The 27,146-nt window shown below is 55.1% G+C and overlaps 1 protein-coding gene across 2 annotated transcripts in view; it reads left to right on the top strand.

Annotated features, from left to right (window-relative positions):
- RFTN1 (raftlin, lipid raft linker 1) overlaps window positions 1-23,188 on the top strand; it is a 194,995-nt gene extending 171,807 nt beyond the window's left edge. For both annotated transcript variants that reach the window (XM_036267063.1, XM_036267062.1), the window contains 3 exons: window positions 10,282-10,385; window positions 12,677-12,758; window positions 21,883-23,188. In XM_036267063.1, coding sequence (XP_036122956.1) covers window positions 10,282-10,385; window positions 12,677-12,758; window positions 21,883-22,248 — 552 coding nt within the window. In that variant the 3' untranslated portion in view covers window positions 22,249-23,188. The remainder of the gene's footprint in view (window positions 1-10,281; window positions 10,386-12,676; window positions 12,759-21,882) is intronic.
- Window positions 23,189-27,146: the final 3,958 nt, after the last annotated feature.

Raw genomic sequence — 27,146 nt, 5'->3', positions numbered from 1 at the left:
TCGCAGTGTGTCTGGCATGGAGGCACTGAGGGCTAGGTGTGCCAGCTGGGAGGAAAATGAGCAGCACTGAATTCCATTCCGTGGTAGCTATTACATTTTATTTCACTCAAAGCAGACAAGGTGACTTTCCCTGCGATTGTCTTCCTAGGGATTTGCCTGGACATTCGGCTCTTCCTAGAATAATAATAATAATATATCAGTTAGTTTCTTCTGTGGATTAAAGCACCCTCAGCGCTTCGTGGAATAAAATAACAACCTTTATTGTGGCTAGTGAGGGGTCAGCTGGTGATCCTGCCAATCTGGCCCAGGCTGGACTCAGCTCAGCTGGGCTCTTCGGGCTTCTGCAGGCTGACCTGTTGACCGGCGGCTACCTGGTCCCAGAGGGCATCTCTCATGGCTGCGAATTGGGACCAGGTGTCTCTCATCATCCAACAGGCTAGCCCGGGCCTGTCCTCTCATAACATGAAGAAGGAGCAGCTGCAAGGTCCCTGGAGACCTGGGTTCAGAAGGCCCATAATGTTGCATCTATTGTATTCTGTTGGTCAGAGCTAGTCACAAGACCAGCCTGGACTCGACCTCTGTGGGGCTGGAGCTGCAGCGTTACGTTGTGAAGAGGCCGGACACGGGGAGGCCAGTTTTGCAGACAGCGTATCTCAAATAACAACTTTATTATTATTTCGTTGGGCTCTCAAAGGGCTGCAGAGCGTGTTGCCTTTCTCGCGTGACAGAGAAAATCGGCAGTGATGTGAATGAACCACAGGGGTGGGTAAAGGGTCTCCGAACAGCAGCCTTCTCTGCACTGCATGTTATTTTTCATCTGCCCCCTTTCCCACATCTGAGAACTCAGCTTTTATTTTTTTTAACATATTCCCTTTGAACATTATGAAAGCCAAGTTGTCTCAAATGAGACCGGCTGCTTTCTTAGCCTCTATTATGTTGGCCTAATTATATATCAGCAAAATGTTTTTCTGGGCATTGTGTGTAAAACAAAGAGGAAAACAACATCTCCAGCCAGCCCCGGGTCCTCGCCCCTCCCTCGGCTGGCAGAGGCAGTGGTCCTGCAGGGGGAACCTGGGGGCGGAGGAGGGTGGGAGGCAGGGCTGCTGCAGCCTCCCTGGCCTGCGAGGGGTTCGCCCTTTCTCCAGGGGCGGGGCAAGTTGGTCCTTCCTCTCTCCTTCCCTCTGCCACCCCGCCCGTCGGCCCCCCTTGCTGGGAGAACCGAGCTCACTCTCCCCAGCACCCTGCTCCGGGCTCTCCTGGGCTTCCCAGGTGCCCAGCAGAGCTAGGCTGATTGAATGTGGGGTTTGTAAAAGAGGAGTGGCATCGAGAACTTCTTGCCACTTAGGACATGGAAGGACTCACGGGTTTTCTGCGAGCCTGCCCCAGTGGCACAGCCTCCGTCTGACAGATGGACGTGCCGTGTTCCCTCTTCCCAGCTCGGCATTCTCCCACCCCGCCTGTGGACCTCCTGTTTCCATCCTCCGACGCGTGACTGCTCTCGTCCCCAGGGGCCACTGGGGCCAGGGTCTCTGCTGAGCCTGGGCACAGCCAAGACAAAGCCCCGACTTCCTGAGACCGTGTTACACTCCCTGTCTGGTCCGCTCTCACCTCCTGCCATCTGCCGCTTCCCTGCGGCAACGTCCTGGCTGTGGTCTCCCGAGACCTCACTGTCCAATCCAGACGTGGTTTTCAGGCATCCTGCGGCTTGCGCTCTTGGGACATTTGAGGGTGTGAATCTTCTTAAACCTGTTTCTTACCCTGGGCTGCTCAAGAGCTGACCTTCCAGCTTCTGCTCACCCCTCTCACCTGGAGCCCCGTCCTCGGCCACCGCACCTTTACTGGCTTCGGACCGTGTGCCAGCTTCCTCCTGCTGCTGTGCCAACCGCTGCGGACTCGCGGCTCAGGACAGCACACGTTTATCCTCGTGCAGTTCTGGAGGCTAGACGTCCAAGATGGGTTTCAAAGAGACTAAAACCGAGGTGGTGCAGAGCCGTTCTTTCTGGAGACTTTAGGGGAGGATCTGTTCCTGGGCTTCTCAACTTCTGGAGGCCGTCCTGCTCAACCCGGTCGAACCTCTGCTTCCATCCTCACAGCCCTCCGACCCCCGGGCTGCCCTGCCCCTCTCTAGGCATCCTCGTGGTTGCACTGAGCCCAGCCGGATGACCTCCCCACCTCAGGGCCTTCACTTAATCACATCTGCCAAACCCCCTTTACCGTGGAAGGGAACGTTCGTTCCCAAGCCCCAGGGATTAGGTCACAGACATATTTTGGGGACTGAGGGGCATTATTCTTTCTACCACAGCTACTTCCTGGACCGTGCCAGAGTTCCCCAAACTCAGCGTGTCTAAAGTGGGATTCCTTCCCTCGCTGTCCCCCGTCCTGGGTGCCCTGGCGCAACATGAGCCACCGTTGTTGGCCCCAGGCCGCTGTATGGATAACACGCCCTTTATTTAACAGGCGCAGCACCAAGGGCCACTTGGGTGGTCTCCACTGTTTTGCTACTGCAACAGTTCCCCAGTGGCTAACTTGGTACATTCGCCATTTTGTTTATACAAAGGATCAATCCCCAGAAGTTGGATTGTTGGGTCAAAGGGTCCATGTACAGTAGTCCCCCTTATCTGTGGGGGTATATTCCAAGACCCCAAGTAGATCCTGTAACTTCGGATAGTGCCAAACCTATATATGCTATGTTTTCTCCTATACATACATACTTATGATAAAGTTTAATTTATAAATGAGAGGCGGTAAGAGATTAACAACAGTAAGTAACAAGGAAAATGGAACGGTTATAACAAGATGCTGTCATGAGAGTGATGTGAGGTTCTCTGACGACGGAGCGGCTGCTAAATGACTGACGAGCACGAAGCACACATGGTGCAGGAGTGGAGCACCAAGGGGTGGTTAACATCTGGGGAGGGGGACACACGAGATTCCGGCACGCTCCCCCAAACAGAGCACAGTATAAAACGTATGAATTGTTTACTTCTGGGATTCCCTATTTAATATTTTCAGGCCGAGGTGGACCATTGGTAATTGAAACTGCAGGAAGCAAAACCACAGATGAGGGGACTCAGTATCTGTCCACGTGAGATACCGTCAGAGTATCTGCAGAGGCGGGGGCAGCTCGCCCTCCCGCCAGCCCCGTGTGAGGATGCTGGCTTCCCCGCGCCGGCGAGCAAACTGCTGGCAGACCGCGGGGCTTCTACCAAGAAGCTGGGTTTGAATTTGCACTTCCCTTACTGTGAGATTTGGCGTTTTTCCCACGCGCTTCATGCCATGTGGATGTCCTCTTCAGTGACCCTCTTCCTACCTCCGTCCAGATTTTAAAATTTGGATACTGGAGTTTTTTTCCTTATCAATTTTCAGGAGCTCTTTTTTGTTTGTAACATGAGCTGCAGATATTTTCTCCATTTGGTCATTTGTCTTGTGACGTTGCATTGCTTGGCTGTGGCCACGCGGGTCTTATAACGTCACCAGGCGCGTTGCTGTACGGCTTCTGGATTCCAAGTCAGTTAGAAGGGGCTTCCAGTAGGCCCTCCGAAAACTACAGTGATGCGGTTGCGTTAAATGTGGGTGACTGTACACAAGCATCTGTTTGTTCTCCTGAAAAATCCCAGTGAAATGATACTGGCTAAAGGACTGATGGGTAAGTAGACGGGTGACAGTCCGTTTTCCCGATTCACGGATTCTGTGTTTGCGAATGCTGCTTTCTCCGGCTGATCTGTAATCCCCAAAGCAGGGCCTGGTGCTTTCACAGACACCGGTGGACATGTGCAGAGTCGCCGGTGTGCGTGTTCCCGGCTCCGGAGCCAGCCTGCCCTCTCGTTCCAGCTCACACTGAACAGGTGCCCCTTTGGCGGCCTACTTAGTGGCATGCTTTTCACATTTTTGTGCTTTTTGCTTTGGTGATTTCGCTGCTTAAAATGTCCCCGAGCCTAGGGCTGAAGTGCTGTCGAGTGCTCCTAGGTGTGTACCTGACGGGGCAGACGTGTGTTAGATAAGCTTTGTTCAGCCGTGCATTCTAGTGCTATTGGCCATGAGTTCAAAGTTAATGAATCGACAGTGTACTTTAAACAAGGTGACTTTACACAGAAATACACACAAAACACCTGTATTGATCAGGTGAAGGAGATATTGTGGTCAGCCCTGGCTGGTTTGGCTCAGTGGTTAGAGTGTCGGCCTGTGGAATGAAGGGTTTGGGGTTCGATTCCCAGGTAAGGGCACATACCTGGATTGCAGGTTCAATGCCCAGCCCCAGTTGGGGTCATGTGGGAGGCAACCAATCAATGTGTCTCTGTCACATTGATGTTTCTCTCTCTCCTCCTCCCTCCCTCTCTTCCACTCTAAAAATCCATGGGCAAACATCCTCGGGTGAGGATTAAAAACAACAACAAAATGTTGTGGTCAGAGGCTTACAGGAACCTAACCCTGTATTTCCCCTAGGAGCAATGGTTCAGTACTTGATAATTCAGCATTTGTGGCAACATTATAGAACGTAACTCCCATGAATAATGAAAACTGACTGTAGATAGATTGATGATAGGTAGATTAGATACCCACGAGAATGAAAAGATCGAAAGAAGGAAAAGCAGAAGATGAGAAATTTCAACACATTTTCGGAAGGCGGAAATGCTAATTGATTTAGAAGGTGAAGGACGATGCAACCTGGATGCAGAAGGGAGTCCTTCTCTCCTGCGGAACCTGAGGAAAGTTTGGGTCTTCAAAGCCTAAACCACATGGGGTGGCGGGGAGTGAACTGCTGAGCGGAAGACGGCCTGGTGCAGAGTCCTTCACAGTGCGGTGAGGTGCCCAGCCCCGCCGCTGCCCCGTGCAGCCTGCTGACTGTGCAGACAGTGCAGGAGTCAGCAGAAAGGACTCGACATGAAGAGATAAAATATATGCACCCATGAAACAAAACAAGAGACTATTTTTAAAAAGTCAAATGCCAAGAAAGAGCTTTTGGGTATTTGGGGGCAGCAGGGAGTTTAAAAACGAAGTTTAAAAAGGCTCTAAAACGAAGGAACCCTTCCAGAACATAAAACAGAAAGACAGATTAAGAAAATACTGGGAGAGGGGGGCCGGGGGTTGTAATAAAATCAAAATATCAACCCTTTGCCCTGGCTGGTTTGGCTCAGTGGTAAGAGCGTTGGCCCACGGACCGATGAGTTTCGGGTTTGATTCCAGTTAAGGGCATCTACCTTGGTTGAAATTCATCTCCCACCCTGGCTGGAAAAATGTCCTCAGGTGAGGATAAAAAATATATATATTTATATCAACCCTTCATTTTTGACAAATAGGATGTCCAAAAGGAAAGAAAACAAAGTGGAAAAGATAAAAACTATCAAAGAAAAAAAATACACACATTTCAGATCCAAAGGACAAGAATCCTCAGATGGCAAAGCCACCAAGTGTATAGTCCTCTGAGTAAAAAGGAAAAAACACTCCCCCAAGGCACACTGTGAAATTCTGGAACTCCAGGAGGGAAATTATCCTAAAAGCAATACAACAGGTTATACCCAAAGTATCAGTAATCAAAATAGATACCACAAGAGCAATTCTGCAAATCTAGAAGCTAGTAGAACAGTACTTTCAAAATTGTAATGGAAAAATGGATCTCGGCCCAGACTTCTGTACCCAAACTCTTATTTGAGGGTAAAGACGGGTCTCTTGAGGAATGCAGGGATTCAGATGACTTCCAGGACATTGTTCCCAGGGAGTCACCAGAGGATGTGCTCCAGCAAAATGAGGAGGAACCAAGAAAGAAAACCCACCAGCCACAGACAGCAGTGGAGGGAGACCCAGGCATGGAAAGCGTACAGACCAGGCGGGAGCAAGGCTCCAGAAAGCTCCAGAAGGCTCCAGAAACGGGGTCTCCAGTGGGGCAAAAATGAAACTAATATATTTAACTACACTGGAGTTATTGATGGACACAAAGTAGAGGTGTTGGAACATGTGGAATAAATTAGTGATGGGTTCTTACACAACTAGGAAGATGGAAAAAAAAAATGAAGTCGTGATTAACTCCAGGAAAAGGACAAGATTATATAAAAAGGAAGGTATAGTCACAGTGCATTACTTAATCAGCTCAAGTTGAGCAATATCTGCAAAGTCGAAATAACAAAAATACCTACTTTTGATTAATTAAAAGTACATTATACCCTGGTCAGTATGGCTTAGTGGTGGGGGTGTAGGCCCTCTCTCAGAGGGGTCACAGGTTTGTTTCCCGGTCAAGGGCATGTATCTGGGTTGCAGATTCGATCCCCAGCCCTGGTTGGGGCACCTGTGTGAGGCAGCCAGTCAATATGTCTCTCTCAAATCGAAGATTCTCTCTCTCTCCCCATCCCTCCCTCTCTTCCACTTTCTCTAAAAACCAATGTAAAAATATCCTCGGGTCCTGGCCGGTTTGGCTCAGCAGTTAGAGCGTCGGCCTGTGGTCCAGGGAGACCTGGGCTCGGTTCCCGCTAAGGGCACGCACCTCGGTTGCAATTTGTCCCCGACCCTGGTTGCGTCGTGCAGGTGGCAACCACTTGATGTGTCCCTTTCACATCTATGTTCCTCTCTCTTTCTCTCCCTCCCACTCTATCTGAACAAAAAATGGAAAAATGACCTCAGGTGAGGATTAACAACAACAACAAAAAAGGCACATTATAACCATTTGGGGTACTAACAAAGAGGAAGTAAGAAGTAGGTATGGGAGTGATAAGCCTTTATTTCCCATGGTAGAAAATCAACAGACATCTAAAACTGATCAGCACAGAAATAGCAGCATAAATGTAGCCTGCTGATAGCGTTGGGCAGGCATGTTTGGCAGCAAGTTACCAAAAATGCTCAGGTGTTTTTCATAGGCCCTTCTCAGGTGCCCTCTTGGTGGAAACCTGGGGCCAGCCTGCAGCTGTGGGGAACACAGGCAACAGTCCCCAGTCACTACTCTCAGGCGTGGAGACCATCCCGTAGCGGGCCCCACACACTGCAGATACGGGGAATTAGTCCTCTCTCCGTTTACAGCCACATAGAAGGAGTCAGGTCTTCTCTTTTAAGCTGCCTTTTGCCCACATTGCTTCCACCAGCTGAAGTAGGAGAAAAGGGAAGGGCCCTGACACTCAGGATTACAAACTTCCTCCCTGGTCCAGTGTGTTCCCTTCCCGTTACGTCTCTGCATGGAGGGTCTTTAAAAAATAATCCAAAGACAAATGCATTTCTTCGTAAGCTACACGCCGCTGTCGTAATTTGGGGAGGGTGAGGGGAGAAGTTGCCCTTGGATGCCTGTCTCTTTTCGTTGATTTGCACACCAGAGAAATGGCAGGGAACAAAGGGAAGAGCCATAAACACAGACGGATTCCTTTTAGACGAGTTGGAGAACCAGAGGACATGCTCTGTTTTTTTGTTTTTTTCCACCACTCCAGGTGTGATGGGAGATTACGCACCCACACACAGGAGAGTGGAGAGTTAATTAACGTTTCTGCTCCTGCTCCGGGAAGGAAACGTCCTTTCGCTCGATAAGCAGGCTGGCTTTGGAGTGCTGTTTGCGGCTCTGTCCTCGCTGGAGTGTCGCGGGGAAGCAGATCAAAGAGAACCTTCCCTGCATCCAGGTCTCCTATCATCTTTCTCCGCTAATGGACTTGAAAGCACCCTCCACGGACGGCATGGGGCTCCTGTCCTGTTTTAGACGTGCCGTCTCACTGTGTTGATAATACGCCAGCCAGCTTTGATAGGTGCCATGGAAAACATGCTGAACGTTAATTACATCCAGACCAGCCCCAACAGTCGGAGGAGTGGGAGAGTCGGAGCGGAAGCTCACCCCCTGCCACGTGACAGCAGATAGTAACACTTGCGGCTGAACCCTCCGCTCTCACAGGTCTTGTTGGGTTTCCCTTTCCCTTTCAGTCTTATGAGTCTGTACCCTCTGGCTAATATCCCCTGCCCGAGGGGAAAACCTGTTTGGGAGAAATCCTGCAGGCTTTCTTTTTAAGGTAGTGACAAAATGCAGTACAATAGAGCAAAACAGAAGCAGCGCCTACAAGGCCTGCTGAGCACGCAGGTCAGGCGGTAGCAGAGGGTGGCCACTGCCTTGCCGCCCTGGGTGCCCTCGGAGAAAACCCAGCTGGGGCACAGTCACCAATGAAAGGACTCCATTCTGCCACGCAGGGCTTTGTGAGGCGCCAAAGCTTGTCCCGGTTGCCATGGCTACTGTCTGATTGTGGCGGGTTTGTCACAGTGCTTGATAAAGTGGGAAGGTTATTCTTGATAGGCCCAAGTAATCATAACCTCGCAAAGCTTGAGAGTGTGGATTGAACATTTCCCGTCCTCTCTGCATCCGGAGCAGGGCTGGGGGCAGGGCTTCTCCGGGTGAGGCAGCCACAGCAGGTGCCAGTAGGAGGGATACTGGCCGGTGCCTGTCCAGAAGGGAGGTCCCCGTGAGTCCAGGGGGCCAGGCAGAAGGGGGGTGCTGCGTCATTTGCTGCCATCTCAAGCCTGATGGGGACAGGGCCAGAATACGGGCTCTCCTGTCCCTTTCCCGTAAATAAACGGGTCACACCTGTACCGCCTTTCCTCCCTTCCTCCTTCCCCTCCTTTAACTTCCTTTCTTCTTCCTCTTTCCCCCCCCCCCCGCCTTCTTTTCTCCCCACCCTTCTCCCCTCCATTCCCTTTGACAGGCTGATCCTTCCACGTCCCTCCTCTCTTCTCACGTGGAGAAGGATGGGAAGGGAAGGTTTGAGTGACAGCTGATGGATGCTGGCCTCAGACCACAGACTGCCCCAGCCGAGACCTCACGGGTTACCGAGGCAGATGTCTCAGACTCGCTGCGTCAGAACTCCAGGGGGGCTCTGCAACAGAGATGCCGGGTCCCACCCCACAGGGCCTGGTCTGGTCGGTCTCGGCTGGGTCCCGAGACTGCATTTCTAACAAGTTCCCGGGTGTTGCTGATGCTGCTGACTCGGGGAGCACACTTTGAGAACCACTGGCATAGGCCCAGACTTCTCTGGTACAGTTGAAGAAGCTGTGTCAGTGTTGCCAGCTGACCAGGGGCTTGGTGGCCGCGCCGGGATGGGTGCTCGGTGAGGGGAGCTTTAAAGCCCATTTGAGGAGGCAGGGCTGGTGCTCCCCTCATCTCGCTCCCCCCCTCCAGCCCAGGGCAGCCAGATGAGCTGAGTCTAGTCCCCAAGGCCTGCAGCAGGACAGCCACTCACCACGCTGGCCCCTCTGTGCAGCACCGCCCCCAGTTAAGCCCACCCTCCTTGGGGATCTAAGCCCAGCGTGGTCTTTAACTTGTCCCTGGCCGAGTTCTCCCTGGAGTGCCCTCTGCCCAGCCCTGAGCCCCGGGAAGCCTGCCTTGGGCACGGCCTGTGTCCCTCCCCTTCTGTTGACCTTGAAGCATCGTGGCCCTGCCCGCGGGCCATCCTGTATTTCGGGCTCTTGTGTGGATGTGCCATTGCCTCTGCGGGACCGTGAACTCCCGCCGCAGGACAGTGCCTTCACCCACACTGCACCACCACGGCTTCGAAATACCTGCTGAATGAGTTCGCGTGGCTGCGGGGCTGGAAGGAATCTGGATACATGCTGAGATGCTCAGCAGCCAACCTTACGGGGATGGGGAGTCCCGTGTGGACACAGGACAGGGCCAGGGACTGCACTTCAGTGTTAGCAAGGAGCCCGAGGCAGAGGGAGAGCACAATGTGGAGACTGTGCAGGGGCCTCACACCGGGTGCTCTCCCTGTGGGCCCAGGACTGAGCTTTTAAAGTCAAAGGCAAATGTTGGGCAAGTCTCCCTTACTGATTTTAAATAAAACATGGGCAAGCATTCATTTACCTTTTTATGGCAGGCTGCATAACACAAGTGTGCGTGTGTGTGCGTGCATGCATGTGTGTGCTTGTGTGTGCTTGTGTGTCATGTGTGCATGTGTGTGCGTGTGTGCGTGTGGCTGGATGCAAATGACTCAGTCATCTGTCAACTGTGAGTTCACTCCCCTCCCCACACTCTGCAACCGTCCAGAGCAGCGTGCATTGTCACGTGCCCTGAATCCCTTTCAGGAGAGGTGATTGTGCTTCTTCGATGAAACGAGAATAAAACACAATGAGTGGACTAATCCTTGGGCTCGGATTCCTTGCCAACGGTGCGGACGGAGATGGGGCCAGGGCTGGAAGCTTCATCGGAGCCGGGCCTCCGAGCTGGGGCCACCGCACCTCTTTGCTCTGTGCAGTTGGTGGGGTGAACTGTTCCCTCTGGACACGCGGGGTCGGCCTGAGGCAGCAGCACCCCTCACAGCGGCCTTTCTCCCCTAGGGCGTCGAGGTGCAGACAGACTACGTGCCCCTGCTGAACTCACTGGCAGCCTACGGCTGGCAGCTCACCTGTGTGCTACCAACGCCCGTCGTCAAGACTGACAGGTAACGGTCGTCGTCCTGAACAGGTGCTCCGTGCTGGGCCCTGCTCCCAGGAAGCGCTTCGTGTACACGACTTAACCCTGCGACAAGCCCGTGAGGCTGGTGTGGCTGCACCCACTCTCCGGGGGGGCAGTGGCAGAGCTGGGACTTCAGATTCCTAAGCCCCCCGAGCTCTCGCCTGCACCCCCTTCCCACATGGGGAGCCTTGGCCAGCGAATCGTGACTGCCCAGCATGTCAGAGAGGAGCCAGCTGGACTGAGGAGGACCAGGGCTCTCAGATGCAAAAGAAATCCAGCACTTACTAGGTGGCCTGTGCCAGGCTAGGCAGCCACTTTGTATATAAAACCTCGTTTAGTTCTCAAAGATCCTATGAGGTGGATTCTAAAACATTAAACTGATTTTACAGCTGAGGAAGGTGTGCCCAGGGAGGGGAGGACCCGCCCATGATCGTGATGCTGGTCAGCAGCCCACCAAGATGTGAGGCCCTGGAGTCATGGCCCTTGCTTGTGCTCCTTACGATCTCACGTCCGTGGTGGTTTGTCCACCCTCGGCTCTGCCCACCACCCTTTGAGCTGTGGGCTTGTCCCAGTCACCCCAACACTAAAAGGCCTTCCATCTGGGTTTGCTGTCTAAACTAGTCCTCCTAACTATGCTGTAAACATAGATGTGATTCCCATTTTACAGATGCCAGAACTGAGGCTCAGAGAGGCTCAAGCGTATACCTGAGGTCACACAACCACTAAGGAGCAGAACCTGGGACTGGAACCTCAGTTGGAGAATCAAGGGCTCCCTCTCCTATATATACCAGGCCGCCTCTTTACCCCCTGTAGGGGTGCCCCTGCCTGTGGCCTTCAGTCTCTGCCTGCCCGGGGTCGGTGGTGAACAGTGTGGGGCAAGGCTGTGATCTGGGGAGATGGCAGGGCCGTGCCGCCCCAGAGCCCAGTCTGCAGCCACCTTGGGGCCCCTTGGCCACTGGGAGCCGACATAGTCTTGCTCAGCCGAGACTCCTATGGGCACAGGGCGATGCCGCGGAGTAGAAGACACCCCGGGTTTGTAGCCTGCACACTTGAACCCTGGTCCTGAGTCTGCCACCTTGGTAGCTTCTTTGAGTCTGTTTCCCAGTCCGTAAGATGGAAGAATGCCTGCTCCCCCCCACCCCCCATCAGTCCAAAAACCAGAGGACGGGAGTCACGATGAGAATGTCTTTGAACGTGAATCCCCAGTTGGTTCTGATCTAAGCCCAGAGCCTGCAGACAGGTCTCTGTCTGTCTCCAGTCACACCTGCTAAACAATTCTCTGTAACCCTCCACTGCCCGGTGCTTTAAATGGCCTCCTGGTGGGTGGGAGAACACGCTGAACCAGGCACATCTGAGCTTGAACCTTGGCTGTGCACTCCCGGGCTGCTCCTTGAACGACCTCTCCTTTCCTGTGTCAAGGTGCCTGCCCCAGTCCTTGAGTGCTGGGGAGGCCTGAATGAGACATTACGTGTGGGATCATCCGGCCCAGCCCGGAATAAAAGAGGGAACATTAGTCCTCTCCCGCCTTATCCCCCACGCTCCGTGTAGTGACACGTGGCCTCCTCAGAGAAGACATTTGCAAAGTGGAGATTAAGAAAGTGATCGGAAGGGTGGAGGCGGGGGAGAGAACAGTGATCCCCATCATGGTATTCCTCTCACCTCTCACGGCAGCTCCGTGGGGTCCTGCCTTCCCGGAGAGAGACATGCACTGGGCCATCAAAACGAGCGGCGTCCCGCACCAGCCTGGTTAACGCCACTCCCTGCCTTGCTGCGGCCTTCATCCCTGTGCCTGCAGGAGTGACATGGCCCTGCTGCCCCGGGAGGGCGAATCAGGCCGTAGCCGGGCCTGCAGGCAGCCGGCCCTCCACCCGCTGCCCCTGGGACGGCCGATGGGCAGGGCTCTTCACCCAGGTCCTCATCTACCTGCTCACCTGGGCCGGCCAGACCCCCCTTCCCCCCGAGACCCCCTAGAAAGCCAGTCTGTCATCATTTGGTCAAGACTCTAGCTGCTGTTTCACGTCAGGGAGAGGGAGTTTCTAGTCGGGAAGCTGACTTTGCAGGGACACCCACAAAGCTTTTGTGGGGCCCCTGAGACAGCCCCCCGAAGCCAAGGCGGACAGCCCGGGGCGGGAGAGGGGGCTTCCTAATGCCGACCTCGCTGTCCAGTGGCAGCTTCCCCTCTGGGTGCTCAGCCGTGGTGAAGCTGGGGACGGCGGTGCTGGGGTGTGGGCTCCCCCAGCTCGGCCTAACTCACGCTCAGCCCCGTGTGTGTTGCAGGGAGGGAAAGGTGTCCACCAAGCAGATTGTCTTTCTTCAGAGACCGTGTCTACCTCAGAAAATCAAGAGGAAGGAGTCGAAGGTGAGTGCCTGTGATTGCCCTCGGTGTCTCCAGCGGCGTCACCTGCACACGGGTCTGTCCCAGCAGTCGGCTGGCAGCTCTGAGCCGAGGACAGCTGAGCCCCTGGGCAAGCCGAGCCGGCCGAAGCTGCCAGAATGGGACAGGTGAGGGCACTGCAGGGCCTTGTCTGCCAGCGTCCTGCTGGGCAGCCCGAGGAGTGGAGGGAGCGGCTCTAGACACGGAGCCTGCCAGAGTCCCGCTGGGCTAAAAATAGGGCATGAAGTCAGCTGCAGTCTGACGGAGGCCGGTGGGGGACGGCTCGGGCTCGGGCTCGGCCCACGTCTCTGTGTCTTCATGTCATTAGAGCTGGCTGGCGCCCTGGCCTGCCCGCCGGGTCCCTCAGGACTCGGGTTCGGCGATCCTGGCAGACGGGCCCGTTTTGATAGGCCCCGTCCCGAAAGCCTGTGGGTCTGGACAGAGGTCGCCTTAGCGTGCGGCAGTGTTTTCAGATCAGCCTGCCCTGCGGTCACCAGGGTCCCTTTCCCTCGGGGGACGTTACAAGAACCGTCAGGGAAACAGTGGCGCTGAGAGGCTGCAGCCCTTGTCAGACGCTTCCCTGCGTTCGGTGAAGTCGAGCCCGAGCCCTTCCCTGGTGTTGATGGACCGACGTCCGCACCCCGAGCTTCACAGCAGTGGGTGCTCTTCCCCGAGTGTTTCACCAGGTGCCCAGGAAGAGGCAGCTGAGGTGAGGGAACCTGCCGAAGCCCAGGCCAGGCACCCCCGAGCCAGCTCGCTCCACCTTCGGTGGCCAATGCCATGCTCCCTGGCAGGGCCTGCTCCCTCCTGACACCAGCTCCCGTGCTCCCCAGTCTCGGATCCTCATGTTCTTTGGACACAGAGCCCAGACAGGAGCCCCAAGCAAGTGAACAGATTGGAGCAGCCCCTCACCAGCCAACAAATCCAGGGGTAACCCGTTTGTGGGATGAAAGGAAATGGCGCCTTGAAGCCAGATGGGTGGGGTGCAGAGGACGGTGTGTCCCCCAGCCCTGGTGCACCGATGTGACAGGTGACAGCAGCAGAGGGCATAGGCACTGCCAAGCCACCACGAACCACCAGGAACAGTCAGGCGCCGCTGGGAGAGGGGTCAGCCGAGGCTGCTGTTGGGCGGCCCAGCCGTAGGCTCGGGGACGGTGCAGTCACGGTGACAGTCAACAGCACAGGCAAAGTCTCCACCGGCCACCAAAAGACACCTGCTTCCACCTGTGCGAGAGGGAGGGGCTGGCTGTTCCCGGCTGCTCTCCTGCTCTGCCGGGGCTCCCACGGAGGACACGCAGGGTTGGCGAAGGCGCAGGCCACGCGTTGCCGAGGGCCACGGAGACGCGCGGGCGGAGATGGAGAGGTCGCGTTCTAGGGCTGGTGCGAGGAAGCAGAGGCCTTCTGCCCGCAGGAGAAACCTCCAGCCCCGTCCACAAGACAGACACGGGTTGGCTGTTCCCTTTACGTGCGTATCTGTTCCCGACTCGTTCCAGGGGTCGCAGGTGCCGCGCACTCGTTCTTGGGGTGACCTATGGGGACCCCTCACTAGTGGGGTTCTGGAGAGGGGGCTTCGCAGCAAACGTCTTGTCTGTCTCCTCGTCCCCGTCATTCGCGCCTCAGCTGACTCAGGCAGGGGTTCTGCTCCCACAGGCCTGTGGGCCCCCGTGACTGTGGCGGTGGTGACAGCTCCATCCGGTCCTCCCGGGGCCTGAGCTCCCTGCCGCGCTGACGCCGTGGCTGCCCTCTGCCTCCTTGCCGGTTGTCAGTCCTCAGCGGAGGGTGCTTGCCCACTGATTCTTAGAGACGGAGGGGGGGGAGGGGAGACACATCGACGGGCCGCCTCCCACATGACCCCGACCAGGGCTGGGGTTTGAACCTGCAACCCAGGTACGTGCCTTTGATTGGGAATCGAACCCACAACCCTTTGGTCCGCGGGCCGATGCTCTAACCGCTGAGCCACACCGGCCGGGCTGCCCTCTCCCTCTGGCTCTGCCCACCATCCCTGGGGTTCTCCGCCAGATTCCTCGGGGCTCAGGCCAGCCCTGTGCTCCCTCACTCTCCTACCACGTCCTTGGAGAGTCTCTGCCGGCCCCCCTGTGAGAACATCTCTCATCGCCTCTGTCACGAGCCCTGTGTCTGCGTGCTCAGCCCTGCTTCTCCCCGAGGCCCAGCTCACCTGTCCTGTGGCCGCTCAGCAAACTCAGAGCAACTCATGACTTCGCCCCTCCCCATCTGGCCTGCGCCCCTTACCTTGGAGAATGGATCACCACCCACCCAGGGCACCGCCACCTGGGAGTCGTCCTCGACTCTCCGCCCCCCCCCCTCGGGCAGTCCTTGAAACCTGTCTCTCCCAGGTGCCAGGGTCTCCGGAACCCTCTGCGTCTCCGGTCCTCGCTTGCCTCGGCCACTCGCCTCCTGATGACACGTGTCCCTCACGCGTTCTGTCCTCAGAGCCAATGCGAACGTTCGAAAAAACTGACTGACTCATGTCACTCTGCCGCTTAAAACGGTCTGGAGCTCTGCATTAAGATAAGAAGGAAATCTGCCCTGGCTCGTCTGGCTCAGCGGTTAGAGCGTCGGCCCGCAGACCAATGAGTCACAGGTTCAATTCCGGTCAAGGGCAGGTGCCTCTGTTGCGGTTCATCCCCAGGCCTGGTTGGGTCATGCGGGAGGCAGTCGATGTGGCTCTATCACGTCAATGTTTCTGTCTCTCTCTCTCCCTCCCTCCCACTCTAATAAGTAGAAAAATATCCTCGGGTGAGGGAAAAAAAGAGCCTGGCTGGTGTGGCTCAGTGGTTGAGCATCGACCCATGCACCAGGAGGTCGCTGGTTCGATTCTCAGTCAGGGCACATGCCCAGGTTGTGGGCCCGATCCCCAGTGGGGGGCATGCAGGAGGCTGCCAGTCGATGTTCTCTCTCATCGATGTTTCTATCTCTTTCTCCCTTTCCCTTCCTCTCTCTTAAAAAAAAAAAAAAAAAAAAAAAAAAAAGATAAGATGGGCATCTGTACTGCGGTCCACAGGCCTATGTGGTCAGCCCTCCTGTCTGCTCCGGCCGCCATGGCCTCGTGCTCCTTCTGCCTCGGGGCCTTGGCGCTGGCCGTTCCCTCCGCCGGGGACTCTCCTGTGCACCTTCTCAGGGAGATCCACGTCCTCTGCCAGAGCTCTGCTCTCACCGTGCGCTCACTAGCGAGTCCTCTCCTGCAGATTCAGTCCTGGGAGCACAGACCTTTTCTCCGACTGTTACGTGCCCAGTACCTGGCTTTTAGTGGGTACTCGGCCGATATTTGTGGAATCCGTGAATGAGTAATCAAAATCCTGAGCCCAGGACAGGCCTATTATGTCTACCATTGAAATTTAAGAAAAGAAATCCCAAGGTTAACACACCGAGGACAAAGCATATTTACACCTCTTTTAATCAGCATAGTGGACAACATGCTCTAATCGGGACTTTTCAGCACGTGAAAGAAACCTCTGTGTGAGTGTGGCTTTCCAGGGAAATACGCAGCTCCTCGGAAGGTGACAGCCAGGTGGTTTCTGCGACACCGACAAGTCTTCCTTCTGCTAACCTAGCTGCAGTGGAGGCAGATAACAGACGGCTGTTAAAACGTGTGAATTAGCCCTGGCCGGTTTGGCTCAGCGGTTAGAGCGTCGGCCTGCGGTCCGGAGAGACCCGGGTTCGGTTCCCGCTAAGGGCACGTACTTCAGTTGCAGTTTGTCCCCGGCCCTGGTTGGTTGTGCGGGTGGCAGCCACTCGATGTGTCCCTTTCACGTCGATGTTTCTCTCTCTGTCTGTTCCTCTCTCTCCCTCCCACTCTACCTGCACAAAGAATGGAAAAATGTCCTCAGGTGAGGATAAAAACAAAAACAAAAACAAAAAAAAGTGTGAATTAAATCCGTTAGCCCCTGCTGACCAGACTCGGGAGCACGCTGCTGCAGCGGGAAGGGTTTCCTTCCCACGGTTGTTTCTGACGCGGGCGGCCGTTTGGCATCTTTCCTGGTTCAGGCGCCATCGGCACACCCCAGGGCCAGACACGGTGCTCGGGGAGGCTGGCATCGCGGCACAGCCTCTCACCAGCAGCCAGCTGTGCCTGGAGTTCAGCCTCTCCCTGGTACCGCTCCGGGTATGGACCCGTCCTCCCAGCTGGGCCGCCCGCGTTTAAGTGCGGAGGTCACCGACCTCCCCTCAGAGCGGGGACCCGGAAGGCCGCCCCGTCCCTGCGGCTGCCACATCCCGGCCTCTCCTCTCCTTGCTTTCTGAGCTGTCCTCTTGTTGAGCCTTGGGATCGGGAGCAAATGTTGTTGTTTGTTGGAGACCGACTGTCCCCAGCCTAAAGGAGGAAGAGAAGCCTGGGAGCAGGTGTGGCAGTGGGGAGAGGGAGACAGGAAGCCCTTCTGCGGATGGCAGGCTGGGGCCTGGGGCTGTGTTCTCGGTTCTCACGGCTGGACTCTACCCAGGTGCCTTTCTTAGCTTGGTGGTTCTGAGATGGTGGCCCTGGACCTGCGGTGTCAGCCTCAGCTGGGAGCCTGTTAGAAACCAAAGCCTCCCTCCCTCCCGCCCGCCCGCCCGCCCCCGGCCCGAGTCAGGTGGGCGAGAGATCCGGGCGAAGGACCCTCCAGTGCTTTCTGATGCCCACTCGGGTCCTCGTTGAATCGTTCAGGACCTTGTCCAGCCTCCCTGTGCACCTCCATCCAAATTGGGTCATTATTGTGGTTTTTTTTTTAATGGGCCTGTTGGGGCGGGGAGCTTCAGTGTGGATACTCGTTTTTAATAAACCGAACCAAAGAGTCTTTCGTGGCTGTAGATCTGGACTTCCATTAGCTGACCACCCGGCCTAATGACCGATGTATCAGAGGCATCTGGACGTGGTCAAATCTGAAACCTGAAGCACTCATGCGTCGGGCTGAACCATCCGAGGCTGTGTTGCCTCCTCCCTTCTGTCTAGGGCAAGAGCCTAGAGCCTGTCACCCACCGAGAATGAGAGGCTGAAGGGTAGTGTGGAGCCAGAGAAGGATGCGTTTGAATTCTAGCTCTGCTCTAGCTGTGTGACTTTAGGCGAGTTACTAACCTCTCTGAACCTCTAAGTGCTCGTATAAAATGGCTCTAACAGTGTCTATTGAGAGTATTGCTTTGGGGATTCAGGGAAATGGGAAACCTTGTCACTGTGTAAGGCACACAGTGGGCACCTTGGTATGTGTTTGTTCTCCCCAGACAGGTGTTCTGCAGGCATCTGCCTTTGCAGCTCGGGACAGGTAGCTTTTAGATTAAACAGATCCTGAGTTTTGGCCACTGCTACTTCCCTGCATCATGGGAATGTCTCTGCAAAGGAGGGAAGGAGGAAAAGGGAAGACTCCAGTCAGAGCCTCCTGGGTGTCTGGCTGCAGCGCCGGGGACAGCTGTGGTGGACCAGGAGGCCCAGGCAGCATGGAGAGTCAGCGACGTCACTACAAACCCATCCGAGGACACAGAACACAGTGCAGCCCCAGAAGGCACTGGGCCTGGCGATTTCTCTGTGATTACTCTGAAGGGCAGAAAACATTGGCTGGAACCGTTCCCATCCAGCTCAGCTCTGACAGCCCTAAATCCTCCGCTGCCCAGCGGGCGGGGCAGATTCCTGGAGAAAGTGTCTGGTGTGCCTGCCACAGGCCATTTCCACAGTCTGTGTCCTCCTGTTGTCGGAGACTGACACAGCGTGGTCGTCTTCTGGAAACTGGATATGGCCAGGCATCCAGAGGAGCTGTGGACCTTCTGTTGTTTATGCAGCGAGAGCAGCCCCTGGGTTTGCATTAGTACATAGCAAGTGCCAAGGATGGGATGAGGCACAGGTGGAAACGCCTAGGTTGTATATACCACCCAACGGCAGGGGGCGCTGTTCACATCCACAGGCCCCTGGGGTGTGCGCTGCAGCCCTGGAAGCTGAGACAACTATTGTAGAGATGAGGAACTTGAGACTTGGAGAGATTAATAACTTGCCCAAGGACAGAAAGCTAACAAGTGCCAGAGCCAGGATTTGAACCAGGGTCTCAGCTACCATGATGATTTAGTATTTAGGGTCTTTCAGCCAAAGCAATCTCACCAGGTTTTTAGCAAAAGTAAAACTTCCTCCGACTTCCCTGACAGCTGACTGCCTCTCACAGTACTGCACACAGGCAGGTGTAACTGGTGTCTTTCTAAAAATATGCAGAAATGCAGAGGCTCTATTGGGGGACATGGGTTTTTCTTTAAGGCTCTTCCACTTGGGCTGGAATGGCGTTGTAGCGGCAGCAGTTATGAACCACAGTGGCTTGTGCCCCAGAGCCACACAGGGTTGACGTCGTAGGCAGCAGCACGGGCTCTGAGGTCCGGTCGGCGTCCTGCCTCTGTGGTTCCGGAGCTGAGATGTCTGCTTCCGTCTTGGCTGATTGGGCCCCACTGGGGTCTGAGGCACGACTTTGCCTGCAGAGGGGTCCCATTGTTGGAAACGCATGGTTTACAGAGAAGCTCAAACCATCCCCAAAGGGAAGTCTGTCAGCTAGAGGATGAGAGGGAGAGAATCCCCAAAAAGGAGCATCTGGGCAAACTTTGCAGGCGAACTCGTCTGGGGATTAGCGGGGAGGGTGGGGGGAGGACAGGATAGATGTTAAATCCTGACCTCAGCTTGCACTTTGCTCCTTTTTCTGTTCTTCGATGGGCTGTTCAGACTTACCAGTGTTGTGCGAAGGTGTTCCCCCCAAGGATCCTTCGATGTGTTCAGTCTCAGAACCCTGTGAGTGTTTCGGCAACTGTTTTATGTGGGGAAATAGATCTCTGCCATTGAAAATTCTGCAAAGGTGGCAGATTTCTAAAACTTTACATAGCACATTTTTGGTTTTTCCTAGCAAGGCACTCAGTGACTTACCATGTGCTAAAGCCTTAAGAAACCATTTTCCATAGATGGTACAGCTGCATTCCTGGGTCCCCACTCCAGCCCAGCAATGGGCCGTCAGAACCGAAGACTCCCTTCATTTCAACGTGGTGTGACCAAAGGAGAAAGAAATGGCTGTGGTGGGACCTTAAACTGAACCCCTTGTGCACCATGGGTCTTGGAGCCGCACCTGCAGGGTGGCCCGGTCCATGCTCAGAATCCAGTCCCCTGACTCCTTCTTCCTGGCGAGAACACTCCCTGCAGCCGGATCCTGACTCTGGCCCCGTGTGCCCAGCTCTCTCTCCCCCGGGGTTTCTCTCTCGTTCTCTGTGCTTTCCCGACTGGCGTGTCCCGAAGATCCCGTGGCCGCCATCTCCCCGAGTGCACCCACCTGGCATCTGACTCCACGGGTCCCCGCCCAGAGTGGACTGCACCCTGAGGCAGCAGATGACCGGGGTCAGAGGGGCTTTTGCTCAGGAAGACCAGGGGCGGGGACCCTTGATGTTTGGGGAGGGGAAGAAAAGGCTGCAGTGCTCACTGAGTCGTTAGCCCACAGACTGCAGCCTCATTTGTAAACTCGAGCACCCGTTTCCCCAGATCTGCCAGGGTATTGTTCTCACACCCTCCAGTGTGCCCATGTCTGCTCAAGCTCGTTTGCCCAGACTGATTCCAAGTGCACAGACTGCTAAACCGTCTTCCTCTGGGACGGTTCATGTCGCCGGCAGACTCAGCAGGACTTGGAGTGTTTTCCATTCTTTTTCTTCCTTCAATTAATTTCTTCTTGGAGATCAACCAGAAATGACGTGCAGATGCCCTGGTCCCTCCTCACGAAGCCCCAAGCTGTGTTCTGACTCGAGAATCGCAGAACTGGTTCACCCTGAAACACAGAAAACCGAGTGCCCGCTCTGCGCCGGGCGCCGTGCTGTGCCCCAGGGTCACGGGAGGGAACAGGACAGATGGCTTCCCTGACCTGACGGAACTTAAATCTGGTGTCAGTTATGGTCACAGCAAGCGTATCTGGTATATTATGTGCCAGGCACCACGCTAAACCCGTGACGTGGATTATCACATCACTGAAACCATATCAATGCCCTGCACGGCAGGGCTTGGCGAACCACAGCTCGTGGGCCAAACCCGGCCGGCCACTGTTTCTGTGGGTGAAGCGCTATTGGACACAGTCACGCTCGTTTGTTTCCGTATTAGCTACGACGGCTTTTCTGTAGCAGCGGCAGAGGCCATGTGGCCCGCACAGCCGCTGTAAACTATCATCTGAGTTTTACGAAAAGGGAAGTGATCTTGCTTTCACAGAAAAGCAAGTCACCAACCTTGGAGTCTGCTGGCATTGTGTCCCCATGTGGATGCGGCCGCTGCGGGCAGAGTGAGGCAGGGAGGGCGCAGCTGGGACTACACGTGTGCGGGCCCCTCCACAGTGTCCCCGGGTCTGGGTCTCACACGGCTCAGGGTTGGCTGCATGGCCTGGGTCTTCTCCGAGTCTCTGCTGACGTCCCTGTCCCTCGGGGAAATGCTCTCTGGGGAGCGGGGTCTGAGAGAGGTTTGGTTGGTGGAAGTTTTCAGGGGGAGTGCCCTCAGGACCGCCTGTGGGGAAAGCGGGGTGCAGGCGTGCAGGGGCGGGGTGAGCTGGGATGCGATCTCAGCAGTGGCCTCAGACAACCCTCCGGGGAGCTCTGGAGCTGGGCTGGCCTTTCAGAGTTGTCCCTGGTTGGGATAAGGGAGGAAGGGCCGTTGTACCCCGCCTGGACCAGTCCTCGGTTGTAGGTTGCCCCAGGAAGGGAGTGAGACCTTCAGTGAGGTGGTGGGTGCGGTCAGCAGACAGCAGTCCTGGAGGGGCACCCGGGCGCCCCACATTCTGTGCCCTCCTAGCTGCGGTGCGAGGATGCCGCCCGGGGTAATCCACAGCCTGCTCCGAGCCCTGCTCGCGGGAAGGCAGGCCGTGCCGCCTCCCCATCCTACTTGTTCAAAGGATTTCAGGATCTCCTTTTCCAGGCCTCTGGTTTGGGGCCCATTGAAAGTACCCCTCGGCCCCCACAAGGCCCTGAAATCCACCTGGAAGTATCCCCCTGGCGGCCGAGCAGGCCCTCTGTGGTGCGCGTGGCTGTGGCTGACACTGCCCTCCCGGGATGCTGGGAACGCGTCCTGCTGCAGAGGCGGTGTGAGCGCAGGCAGGTTCAGGTCCGCGCGTTCACCGCCGTCCTCTCCGCTGTTCAGTTCCAGTGGCGGTTCTCCCGGGAAGACACGCACAGCAGGCAGATGAGGAAATCCAGAGGTAAACTCAGTGCCAGAGACAAGAGACAAGAAGAAAACGACAGGAATCCAGACGCCCAGTTTTCCAAGGCCGGCGACGTGGGAAACTGTGTGCTGAGCCGGCAGCAGGACGGAGCCCTGGAGGAGGTCACGGGAGAACAGCTGTGTCTGGGCGGCCGGCCCTGCGTGGAGGGCGGGGCCGTGCAGAACGGTCCTGCCAGCCACTGCGGGGCGCAGGCCGGGGGCTGCGAGGGGCACTCGGGTCCCGCGGAGGGGGCCGGGGAGGGAGGTGCTGAGGACGTGGCTGCAGAGACCGTGGAAGACCACTGAGTCTCAGCAGCTGGCACTGAGCCAGATGAGTTGGCCAACCCCAGGCACTGTGCCGGCAGCCGGGTCAGGGCTGGTTCGCCCTGGTGTCCTGTGTTACCCTTTGGCTTGGCTTGACCTCTCCTGTGAGCTCACCCAGGCCCTCCAAGGGCTGGCTTCCTGACAGTGTTGGTTTCTGCACATCCATTCGAAACATGTCATAACGCCCCAGTGTTAGAATGCAAGAGGTCAGGTTATTTCTTCTAAACCTCAGGGCTGAAGGCCCGGCCCTGGCTCCACCACTCCTCAGTGGGAGGGTCTGGACCGTCCAGTGCCTGTGTCCACCCCAGGGCCTCCAGGGAGCAGTCAGGTCAAGTCCGTGGGCCTCCCTGGCTACAAACCAGGCCTGTGGGTTTATTCCCACACCCTGCTGGGGCAGAGTCCACCCCTGGCTGTTCGCTGCAGCTCCCTGGTGATTGTAACAACCCCTGGAGCCCTGTCAGCTGCTCTTCACCTAAAGCCCAGGACCCTGCTGCTTTGGCAAAGACAATGACATTAGGGGAGGGGAGGTGCCCCACCTCCTGGCTTTTCTCAAAGTATTCCCGTAGATACTGGTGATCCGGAAATGAAGAGGTAATTCTGTGTGTGCACCTGCTCTTGCAGAACGTCTAAGAAAGTATTCTGTGTTAGTATTAATGCCAAAAATTTTTTAAAGTTTTGTATTCAGCCCATCGTGTGAACGCACGTTCTTTCTGTCATTTCAGGGCAACCCGACTGGTTAGATGCCCTTGTCATGTGCTATCTTAATCGGAATATCATTGGCCAAGTCATTTCCCATATATGCTATCGTGTGTTTATATTGTTCAGAAGGTATTGTTAAGGCTTTAAGTAGATGCAACTGGTGTCTTGACCAAAACAACAGCCTGTCTCTTTCTTGTTTAGTTACTTAAAGCAATAAATCATCTATGAGTTAGACCATTGTGAGTCCTGAGTATTTATTGTGTCCCGTGAAAAGACACAACAAGAAAGTCTTGGCCTGCCCGGCCGGTGTGGCTCAGTGGTTGAGCGTGGACCCCTGCACCAAGAGGTCATCAGTTCTATTCCCGGTCAGGACACATGCCCAGGTTGTGGGCCCGATCCCCAGTGGGGGGCATGCAGGAGGTGGCCAATTGATGTTCTCTCTCATTGATGTTTCTATCTCTCTCCCTCTCCCTTCCTCTATCTCTAAAATCAATAAATAAAAAAAGAAAGAAAGGAAGTCCTGGCCTGCCGTCCGAGGACTCAGTCCCACATCCCTCATTTACTTCCCTCAGTGACTAATTCCTGGCCGTGTGAGGATCTTAGAGAAGAGGAAACTTTGTGGGAAACAAAGGAGCCAGCTGAACACACTGTGCTTTCTGGTCATTTGTAGAAAGAGGCAGAACATGGGGTTCAGATGCCACCAGGTGAGTCAGGGTAGAACCACCTCCCAGCGCCTGGGGGTGGAGACAGACACCGTTCGGAAACACAGAGCCCACACCAGATTCTGAGCATGTTTCTAAGCTTTTACGTAAATTATTTGCCAAGGCAAGTCTTTTCCCTCTTTGCAAGTTTGCTGCAATAAAGCACATTTGGAGCACGTTTTCTAGAGCAGAACTGAAGACCCCTGTACAAGCATCAGAATCGTTTCCCCTGATGCTGGAGCAAACTGCCCACCCAGCCCAGCGCTGCCCAGACAGGCCGGGGCTTGGCCGCAGACAACTGTTGTAAAGTGGCGTGTTCCATCATTATACTCAGGAATGTCCACATGGCATCTTGATGTAATAAAGATATATCTTTGCCCATATCTTAAAGGATCAAAGCTTTTTATTTTTTATTTTATTTTTAATTAACTAATTTTTTAAATCCTCAGCCGAGGATATTTTTCCATTGATTTTCAGATGGGGGGAGGGACATTGATTGGCTGCCTCCAGCATGACCATGACCAGGGTCGGGAACCAAACTGTGACCAAGGTACGTGCCCTTGACCAGAATTGAACCTGAGACTTTGGTCCTCCGGCTGACGCTCTAACTGCTGAGCCAAACCGGCCAGGGCAGATTGCAGCTTTTTAAAAAATATACTAGGCCCTGGCCGGTTTGGCTCAGCAGTTAGAGCATTGGCTTGAGGACCAGTGAGTCATGGGTTCGATTCCTATCAGGGGCGCGTATCTCGGTTTCAATTCATTCCCGGCCGTGGTTGGGGTCGTGTGGGAGACAACGAGTTGTTGTGTCTCTTTCATGTCGATGTTTCTCTCTCTCTCCCTCTCTTCCTCTCTCCCTCCCACTCTATCTGAACAAAAATGGGAAAATGTCCTCGGATGAGGATAAAAAATAAGAAATAAATTAATTAAAAATATGCTAGTTAGCAACAGGCTGGGACAAAAATGTCAATGGTCTCTCACAACTTTGAAAAGCACCTGATCCCAGCCCGCGTCCTCCGGGCTGACGGCCTTACGCCACTTAGCTCCGGGTGTACATTTTTCAATAATTAAATGACATTTATGTTGGCTACATGTGTCATGGGGAAAAAATTAAAGGTGACTTCAGCTAATTTGAATTCATCAGGATGCTGGGCCCTAGAGCCAGACTCACAAATAATTCCTAAAAATCCTGTTTTTCCCCTCACTTCTTCATGCCCCTGCTGGTATCTGGCAAAATATTGATCTGCCCCAGGTGGTTCTCAAAGTGGCTGCACCTTAGGATCACTGGGGGAGCTTTCAAAACCCAGTATCTGGCCCTGGCCGGTTTGGTTCAGCATCAGAGTGTCGGCCCGTGGACCAAAGAGTCTCGGGTTCAGTTCTGATCAAGGGCACGCACCTTGGTTACGGTTCGGTCCCCGGCCCTGGTCGGGGTCCTGCAGGAGGCAACCAGTCAACGTGTCTCTCTCACACCGCTCTCTCTCTCTCTTCCCCCACCTCCACTCTATCTGAAAATTTAAAATTTTTAAAATAAAAACCTAACATCTGGGCCGCATCCCAGACTGGGACAAGCTGCTCTGGGCTGGGCCCCTTCTCTGTCACGGATTCTAAGGTGCAGCCGAAGCTGAGGCCCGCCGGCCACGGGGCTGCTGTGGAGTGACGCGCAGCTCGCTCCTTGTGAGATGCAGTGCTTTTCATGAACGGTGCGTGACCAAGCCCCTAACATCGATCCCCACCCCTGCACGAGCAGGGAAGGAGCTCTGCACAGTCCTGAGGATTCCCTCTCCTGCGACTGGACAGCTGTGCGGGTCATCGGTGGCACTGACGAGGCCCCGGCGACTAGTGGGAGTTGCACAGATGTGCAGTGTTTGGCAAGAGGAGGCTTGTGCACGCGGCGGTCAGCCTTAGGGCTGCAGGTGTCACAGAGGGTCTTGGGACAGGCAGTTCTAGAGGGTGGACAGGTCGCCAAGGTGGGGACCCAGGTAGCTGGGAGAGGCCTTGCTGCCATCCCTGGGCAGCCTGACGGGGCATTCCGGGGAGTTCAAGGCACCGAGCTTCTTGGGCCCAGTCACTTGTCTGTGGAAGGTTTCTAGATGGAAAAAAATCTAGGAACAAAAGAGATGTTCCTGTGAAACTGGCTGAATTCGGAGTCTTTCACTAGGAAATGTCAGGGCCTGCTCTTCGACTTCGGGGGTTCAGGAGAGGATAGTGGGCGGAGGTTGGCATCACACACAGGGCGACCGGGGGAGGGACAGGAATTCCTATCAGATAGGCTTTAGGAAATGCAGTTGTGTTGCCCCCAGTGCACACGCCCGTGTCACAGCAGGGAGGTGTGGAGAGCCTGCGGACACCTGCGCCAGTGAAGTGGGGAGGTGGTTCTGTATCTGGTTCATTTTAGCAAAAAAGCCCAGCCAGGCTTTGGGATCAGACAGAGCTGGTTAGAACGCCCACCACACACAACCTACAAGTGTAACCTCCAGTTCATTTCTTCACACCGGCAAGCATCAACCTCATGTGGGAAGTGGGGCTAATGCCATGACCTCAGCGGACTTCTGTGAGGAGTAAGGTGTGGTCAGGCGTCGGTCCGGGAGAGTGCTCCCTGGGTAGCCGTCCCCGGAGTGTGGGGGGTAGTGAACGTGGCAGGGACTGTCGGTGCTCAGCCGTACCCGTGGGCTCCTGTGCTTCCCGGCCCCTCCTGCAGTTTGGGGCATGTGACTGGGTTCTGGCCCATGGGACGTGAGCAGATGTGATGTCAGCCTTTCTGAGCCTGACCTTCAGAAATACCCCATGCAACCCCAGCCCTCTCTTCATCTCCAACACCCTTGGCATAGTTCAGGATGGACCAAGGCATGAGGGACGGGTAAACCTTCACTGGGCTAAGCCACTGGGATTTCAAGGTGTATCTATTACTGCAGCATAGCATATCCCATCCTGACTAATAGACACACTGTAATGTTTATAACATCTATTAGTGGTTTATAAGTAACAGGTCCTCGCCTGAATTTTTAAAATCTCCACACTGATCACATTTCACTGGAATTAAGCAGGATGGGACCAGCTTCAAGAAAAAAAACATTGAGACATTCTAATTCATTTCTTATGAAGCCAATTTTATCAGAATGCTAACCATATTAATTATGGCCTTTTCTAAGCCACAAAACATCTTTCAAGGATAGCTCTCAGATGATGTAGCAGTGCTTATTAGTAGGAATATGTTGACCCAAAATTCATCAGTCATGGAACATTCCGGCTGGGCTCACACAGTGCCGGGCGTGCTGGCCCCGGGGGACTGCAGGGAGCGGCACAGCCCGGCTCTGTCCTGCTGGGCTCAGGGCCGTGCAGGCCGCGGGCAGCCGCTGGGACTCAAGATGAAGTCCTGGGAGGGCTGGTGAGCGGGATACGGGAAAAGGGACTGGGGTGCAGACAGGCAGCCCAGAGGCAGCTCAGCGCTGGGTCCCCACTGGTTTCGGCGGGTGCTGTTTCCAG

Source organism: Molossus molossus, unplaced genomic scaffold (genome assembly GCF_014108415.1).
Source record: "Molossus molossus isolate mMolMol1 unplaced genomic scaffold, mMolMol1.p scaffold_m16_p_18, whole genome shotgun sequence".
Classification (NCBI taxonomy): domain Eukaryota; kingdom Metazoa; phylum Chordata; class Mammalia; order Chiroptera; family Molossidae; genus Molossus; species Molossus molossus.
The sequence above is the reverse complement of the archived record's forward strand: the minus strand, read 5'-3'. Positions and strand labels throughout refer to the sequence as shown.